We start from the raw sequence: 7,888 nt of genomic DNA, 5'->3' as shown, positions 1-7,888 counted from the left end.
GATAATTGCCTATTTACAACAATTTATGTATAAAATCGCTTTAAAAAATATGATGCCGTACCTGCAGCAAGGACAAAATTTCCAGAGTAATCATTTAATATAACTGAAACATCACTGGACAGGCGATGATAAATGATACCTCGTTTAGCAGTGCAATATCATTGACAGCACTAGATGGCAGTGTTTCAACAGCTCACCCCCTCGGACTTAAGGTACTCGTTAAATCATTGCTGCAGCAAGTGGTGGGGGGGGGGGGGGGGGGGGGGACTGCAATTCAGAAGTGTCTCTTCTACTGTATTGAACACCGCACTGTTTCTGATACGGATATTCTCCACTCTAAAGCCCTCGAAATGGCAATTAAATGTGTGCTCATCGTGATATACATTTAACCACAGAAATATGGCAGCGTTTTCCAGTGAATCATGGCAACATTATGGTAACATTACACTTGGTGCGTCCAGTAACAGACACCTGATTATATTCAAACCCGGAGTTCACTAACAGTTGCTATTAGTGAACGGGCTTTTGTGAAGCTATGCTTTAGTGAAACATGTCCCGGCAGTCCTGACCAGCTCCCGGCGATGCGCTAGACTCTTCCCTTCACGGCGGAGGCCGAGCGGGCGGGGGGGGGGGGCTCCCCTGCGCCCCCGCCGAGTGTTCTGCCCCCTCCGGTGGCCTACTTGCCGCACCCCATCCAGCGCTCGCTCTTGCTGAGCGGGTACCCCCGCTCCGCGTTCAGGTGCTTGTTGATGCGCCAGTACTTGTCGCCTTTGAAGAAGTAGGTCTTGCCGTTGGTCCAGGTGAGGGCGGCGTCCGGGTGCTCGGGCACCCCGCTGAAGAGGCCCGAAATGGGCTTGGGGTACGCGCTGAGGTCCGTGTACTTCAGCTCGTCCCATTGCCAGTACACGGAGCCCTGGTTCGGGGAGAGGGAGCGGGATGAGGGTGAGACAGGCTGCAGTCTATGAAGCAGTCTGCACTAAGTAACAGCTGTGCATGCACAAAGGATCTGAAATTTCAAGTGTACTAATGATTCAAACATTTCAGAATATTTCCTTCAATACTGAAATATCTTGATGACAATAGTATATACCCTGTAATGTTGACACAAATGCAAAGATTAATTAGAGAGGAATTACCAGTCAGAGCCCTCACAATTACTACTTCTGTAATCTTAATTCTCTTAATTTGTTATGAATGTATCATGATTCTCTAAACCCACTACACATGTACCGTAGAAAGCCACCATAAACCTGCTGCGGCTGATCACGCTACACTCTTTGCTATAGTTTCAAACCTTATCATTGTACTGTAGGCCTAACTCTAATTAGGCTAGGTACTATTATTGAGGCAGTCAGATCTTCACCGTACCTTGAAAAAGAAAAACTTCTTGTTGGCTGGCAAGTACAAGGCAGCGTCGATATTCGGGGGGATGCGCGTCATAGGTCTGGGGTAGCCGTAGTCAAGCCGGAAATTGGTGTAGCGCCACACTTTGTCCCCTGTGAAACAAAAGTTGAAACCAAACCGGCGATACTCCACCACAGTACCACAGTGCTTCCCGAGGACCGCTACCATGCTAATACTTTTAGCGTGGGCCCCTTGGTTTGACAGTTGGCTGTGTTTATCGGACTGTGCTGTTGCAGAATGCAACTGGCAGCACTGCAAGGCGGCGCATTATTGGCTGCGGTGTTGCCCAGGGAGGTAGGGATTGGCTGGCGGAATGACTCATCACTCTAACTGTTTTTTTTTCTTGTGCTGCACTATGAATCCTCTGTGACGATTCCTTTGCCAAAAGCCCGTTTAGAGTGAAGTCTGACTGACTGATCGATGTGTGGCTCCCAAAATGGGTTCGCTCGTGTGGCCGTACCCTTGAAGAAGTACGTCTTGTTGGTTCTCTGGGAGTGGACGGCGGCATCCAGGTTCGCAGGGAGGCCCTTCCACAGGAGGCTGGTCTTGATGGGGGGGTTGTGCCCCATGTCGGACACCGTCCACACGTACTGCCCGCTGAAGGCGAATGTCTTCCTGAAGGGCCCTGAGGGACCAGAGGGACAAAAGGGACCCCTTTAAAATCCAGAGACTCTGACACCTGTCTGTCTGTCTGTCTGCCTGGCACTGAACATTGAGGCGTAATGGTGATGCTAATGCAATTAAACAATGGTTGCAAAGTAATGAGCTGCAGTAATGCTAATGGAATTTAAAAGTACTGAGCAGTAATGGTAATGTTTCAGTCATAGTGGCTTACAAAAGTACTTTTCACATGGTAAGCAAACACCATCAGAACCACAGATGTGTACAGTTACAATCATACAAGTGCCGCTTTCAAGGTGGTTGCCTCTAGACTAAAGGGATAAAGGGAGCGAATCAACAAAGATGCTGCTGGTACTTCCAAAAGGAACGAGTGTTCCCAGGCTTGGGGGCGGCCGGGCGGAGGCTCTCACCCAGCATGATGGCGTCCAGATTGGCCGTGCAGGGATCCGGCTTTTCCTGCACACCAGGCACTGCTGTTGTTGTGGAAGGTGGCTCCTCTGTGGATAAGCTGGTCGTCCGTTTACCTGGGAGGCAGGTAAAATCATCAGCCTTGAGAAAGTATCAGGTTAGCTGCTGTTTATAAGGGCAGCGGTTCCTGCACTGGGGCATGAGATAAGACTCACTTGTCAGGCTCATCACCTGAGGTAACTGAGCCATATTATGTCGGAACTCCGATGTGCGACAGGTCTACCCTCTTTGGTGCAGCGATCTGGGTGCTTATGAATAAAACGTCTCAGAGTATGACTACTGATCTAGGATCAGTTTTATATATTAGCTTACAATGGATAAGATAAGGACATTGGCAGGGGAAAGCTGACCCTAGATCAGTATTTCTGCCGTGGACCGTTCTGGCCCTGAACTTGGGAAGGACCAGTGCTTCTCACCATACAGTGCCTGGATGCCTTTGATGTCATCGGCGTGCAGGCGGAAGTTGACGCGGTAGCCGGTGTAGAAGGGCGCCATCAGGGCGCGGCTGTACTGGGAGTGGCCCAGGCCCAGGGCGTGGCCGATCTCGTGCGCCGCGATGATGCGCAGGTTCGTCCCGTAGTAGCTCCTCTCCGTCCAGGTCTCGTCCTCGTCGAAGTGCACCAGGCCCGATTCGGGGGGCTCGGCGTGCGCCAGCACTCGCCCTGAGAAACGAACACGGGGCGGGACGCCACTGTGAGGCCAGACATGCGCTTGGCAAAGCGAAAGTTAGCATGCTAACAGAATCAAACTGTCTGCCGCAAATATTAACTAACAATTCTAACGGAAGCAAGAGTGGAAGAGAATCAAAATGGCTGCCAAAGGGGAAGATGCGGAATGAATATTTATGTTAGATAAATGGTTTGTATAAAAATTTAATCTGTTTAAGTTGCTCCAAGTGTCCTCGCATCCTATAGGTCAATTTGGTCATCCCTACTATAAGATTCACATAAATCTAGGCTATTGAAAGTTAGTTACAGATGGCCCAGGGTCCGAAGGCTAAGGAACACACATAATTGTGTACCCACTCCCACCCACCCTCCCCATGCGCTCACCTGGCCCGTCGAATGGCTCAGCGCAGGTGAGGTCTTTTTTGTGGAAGGCGATCTTGATGTCTGCCCGCCCTGACAGAACCTCCCGGAAGGTGAGGGGGGTCACATCGCTCCAGTACTTGAATGCCAGGCGGATGGCCTCCTGGGTTTTGGCCAGTCCCAGATCAGGGGTGTAGTTGTAGATGCGGTAGGTGAGGCTCTTCTTCCTCCAGTAGCCTAACAAACAGCACGTACAACTAGCATGGGTACTGAACATCTGTGTGTATGAGTCATGCTTTTGTCTCCTGTTCAGTTTAATCCAATTATTGTTCAGTGCCACACTACCCTATGACCCATTGGGAGTTCATAAAGTATCCATCTGTCTATCTATACATTTTGCATGTTTGCCCTGAAAGCAAAGAACAGCCACGTCAATGTAATCAAAAACACTGCAGCGAGGTGATTAGCCTAAAACATGCCTTCGCATCCCTGGTCCCAGAAAGCCCCAGGCCTGCTGGTTAATTGATCAATTAAAGCAGTTGACCACACAGTTCATTCTGGTTCTCTGGGTCTGTGCTGGTTGCTGATTTTAAGGTGAAAATGACAGCCAGCTATCCCAGTGACACTCCGTGACCAGGACAGGATATCCTCAGCCAACTGCTTGGGTTCTGTAGCGTTCTGGAGCCACTCTGAGCAGCAAAGTTGGTGCTGAGCTGATCCCCGATAGCATGCTAACTCATGCTAACATGTTAATGCTAATAGGCTTCCACTCACTCAACACTCTGTACTTGTATTTCTTGTTGAAAGGGTCCGCAACTCCACAGCGGGGCTGTCTCATCGCCACCAGCGTGGCCTTGTCGATGTTCCCTGTGACAGGCAGATCGGCCATCCTTTGGAAGGCCCTAGAAAGAGAGGGAGGATGAAGTTGGGGGGGGGGGGGTCACAGAGAGGGGAAAAGTCTTCGGCATAAAGATGTGGATCCATTCAACAGAGCTGTCCTTGGCCCTCAGAGCTGGGGGTTCTGCTCAGATGGGACACCCTGCTCACCTGAGGGCCTCTGCGACCTCCATTTGGTGTCCCTCATCCTGGGGGTCCAGAGAGGCTGGCAGGTAATCATACTGCCGCAGGTAATCCTGGAGATGAAAGGGCAGGTGGAGAGAGTGCAAATGTTTGTTAAATAATTCTGAAGGGGGGGGAAAGGATTTGGGTAGGTGAACACAGAAAGTTAACAGGCTAAGTGGACCGTGGCTTGGGGCAGGAGTTGGTAGAATTGTTATTACGCCAATGTGATATTGATACTGATAGTTGATATTGCACCAAGACAGTGAGAGGGAGCTCGATTGTTGTTTCAGTTTCAAACGCGCCCCCTCGTCTGGCCACAGAAAAGCTGACTGTGCACATGCAGCTGCGTCGGTTGTAAGACTTTATGACTTCCCTTTATGACAAATCCCTTTGATTAAAAAAGAAAATAATTCATACACTTTTATCAAGGTGAATATCAATAAAGCAGCAATGTTAGCACTCGCACAATACATCTCATCCACCTTGCTACGTCAAAATATCTCTGTCTATGGAGCAGATATATTTTTATATTAAATGCCACCGGTTAAGTTTACACAGCCCATGCAAACGTTCAATAAACTTAAACCTTTATCAGCTTGGCAAATGCTGAACTATAGGCTAAAGAAATGCTTATTCGTGCTGTACTAAAAAGGGAGCCATCCTTCCTGTGATTCATCAATCCAAATTCACAGTCAGCAAAAAAAATAGGCAACTAATGGAAAACGTCTGCCAAGTGATTTGGTCGTCTCCCTCGCAGACATTCGACACCGGCAATCGACACCTACCACGGCTTCAGTGAACTCATCGTGCCTCTCCACCACCGCAGACAGCACACACAGAGCCACTGTGGACAACTGCACCACCTGAAGCAGGTATCCCATCTTCAGAAGTTACTCTTTCAGCAGGCGACGGACGGCAACCGGCAGCACCTTTCGGGGGGAAACCGCTGTAAAAAGTGGTGGGGGCTACCTTCCTTCTTTCTCGTCCTGAAATGAAAACATAGTCCGAAGTCACTGGGTGTTCACGTCCGTGCAGCAGCGTGGATTAGCATAATCTCAAGTGTCTCGGAAAGATTCAGTTTATTGTGGGACTACCTTCCTCTGTTGAAGACGCGATGCTCCTCTCTCAGGATTTCGGTTGTCTGCTGCAGTTTATACAATCAAAGAGGAATGAGTCAGAGCCCTGGGCTCCGGCCCCCACGATGACCAATTTCAGAAGAATGCGGTTCTTGGAGCGTTGCATGGGAGAAGGCACCCACTTTCGCAGTAATAGCACGTCTTTCATGAATCAACTCACCCTCTAGAAAATAAAAGTCTAGATCACAGGGATCTGCTGAAGGAGGCCCGAATGTGGATAAGGAGATTTGTGGCTTTTCCTGGAAGAATCTGGCTGTCTACGTGAACAGTGTGTGTTTTTAATCTGTTGTGCCATTGGAGTCTAACCAATTAAATACTGAAAAACTGTGAATAAACAAACATCATAATGAAACAGACAAAAATGAATGGTGATTATTACTCATATCCTACATTTTTTTTGTGGGGCCTGTGGTGTGCCCCAAAGCAAGACTAAATGAAAACACCACACCCCACTCATTGTCTAACATGCTCCTGGCATAAGCTTGTTTTAGAGAATCCCAATTACTGATAATAAGGAACAGTGCAGCTTTATTTTTGACTACTTAACAGTATGTTTAAAACTCTACATATTACATGTGGTTGCACCAGTGCACACTGTTGAAATTTTAAATTGTGTTTCAGCCATTAAGCTGTATTCTAGGCTGCACACTGAAGCTTCTCTGAGTTTTCTGCTTTGTGGTCCAGTGACTGCCAAGGGACATGCGTGGGAAGGCGAGTCTTTGGTGTGTCTGAGCTGGAAAATATCACGTCTCCCTGATGTCCACTGCAATCCAAGTTTGTCAGTGTTTCTCTGCCCAAAAATTAAAACATAATTTATCATTGCAAATAAAATCTAATCTTTACTGTGAAAGATTTTAGTAGTCAAATGCATCTCATTCAATGTGTTGTATCCCAGGGTATTCCTGTACAAGTCATATTTGTTTCCTCTGCAGAGTAAGGCTACAAAATAGAGCAATGTCTGGTTGTTGTTTGTTGTTGAGCGACTAGCGAGGCTATGAGGAGACGCAGTGTCTGCTCTGATGATCTGAGACAAAAAGCAGCCAGAGAGAGTAGAGCAGGGAGCTCATCAGCCCAGAGAAGCAGAGTAGAGCAGGGAGCTCATCAGCCCTGAGAAGCAGAGTAGAGCAGAGAGCTCATCAGGCCTGAGAAGCAGAGTAGAGCAGGGAGCTCATCAGCCCTGAGAAGCAGAGTAGAGCAGAGAGCTCATCAGGCCTGAGAAGCAGAGTAGAGCAGGGAGCTAATCAGCCCTGAGCAGCAGAGTAGAGCAGGGAGCTCATCAGGCCTGAGAAGCAGAGTAGAGCAGGGAGCTCATCAGCCCTGAGAAGCAGGCATGAGGCGCATGGGTGTCCAGATCCCCCCCCCCCCGCCCCCCCCCCCCCCCCCCCCACACACACACACACACACCCCCACCCTCACTTAGCACTCCATGCATGGCTGCACACTCCAGGGCAAATATTTATAGTGTTGTCAAGAGGGCTGATCTAGGATCAGGTCTCCACTGTCCATATAATAACTGAGATAAAATACAACACTGATCCCAGGCCAGCACCCGTACTTTCAGACGTCTTATGAGTATGGGCCCTGAACTCACAAACCCATGTAAAACAACTAACCTAAGAAGAGGGAAAGGCCCAAAAATAGACCAGCCACAGACCTGATGTGTGAATTTTAACAAAAGGGTGCAAACACTACATCAGATCTCGTGGAATCTGGCTTGGTCTCTCTCTCTCACCAGCCACCTTTCATGTCCCTTATGGATGGCCTCCATTAGCATTCTTAGGCATTGATTTTGTTTGGTATCGTACCCTCGGGACTGCATCCTGAGTTCTGCCCTCAGCTGCCCTCACGTGTTTGGGGGATTTACTGCACACGCTCAGTCCCTGCAGGTCACCAGACTGCGGTAAGATCTCACCAGTCCTGCGGAATGTGGAGACATCAAACAAGGAGAGAAGGGTGCATGTGAGGAATGTTTTAAATCGCATCTAGCAGAACTAACAACGGTGGGAAAAAATGTAACTTCTTACAGCAAGTGAGGTACATAATGCAAACCTAGGATTGTGGGGAATTTGGTTTTGGATGTGGTATATCTAAAATTATATTCCTATATTTTTCCTGTGTCTAAAATTTCTGTTTTAGTATGTCAGGAATCTCTCGATAAATGTAATTAAT

At 48.4% G+C, this 7,888-nt stretch overlaps 1 protein-coding gene across 1 annotated transcript; it reads right to left on the bottom strand.

The window, feature by feature from the left end:
* Positions 1 to 250: 250 nt before the first annotated feature.
* Positions 251 to 5,991, bottom strand: mmp19 (matrix metallopeptidase 19). The gene is made up of 10 exons (XM_035389344.1): positions 5,678 to 5,991; positions 5,369 to 5,569; positions 4,569 to 4,654; positions 4,296 to 4,423; positions 3,546 to 3,758; positions 2,910 to 3,155; positions 2,436 to 2,549; positions 1,865 to 2,029; positions 1,369 to 1,496; positions 251 to 913 (listed from the first exon to the last, which is right to left on the bottom strand). The coding sequence occupies exons 2-10, from the start codon at positions 5,462 to 5,464 to the stop codon at positions 677 to 679; spliced, it is 1,413 nt and encodes a 470-aa protein (XP_035245235.1). The 5' UTR covers positions 5,465 to 5,569; positions 5,678 to 5,991; the 3' UTR covers positions 251 to 676.
* Between the last annotated feature and the right edge of the window lie 1,897 nt (positions 5,992 to 7,888).

Source organism: Anguilla anguilla, chromosome 13 (genome assembly GCF_013347855.1).
Source record: "Anguilla anguilla isolate fAngAng1 chromosome 13, fAngAng1.pri, whole genome shotgun sequence".
NCBI classification, from domain to species: Eukaryota; Metazoa; Chordata; class Actinopteri; order Anguilliformes; family Anguillidae; genus Anguilla; species Anguilla anguilla.
The sequence above is the reverse complement of the archived record's forward strand: the minus strand, read 5'-3'. Positions and strand labels throughout refer to the sequence as shown.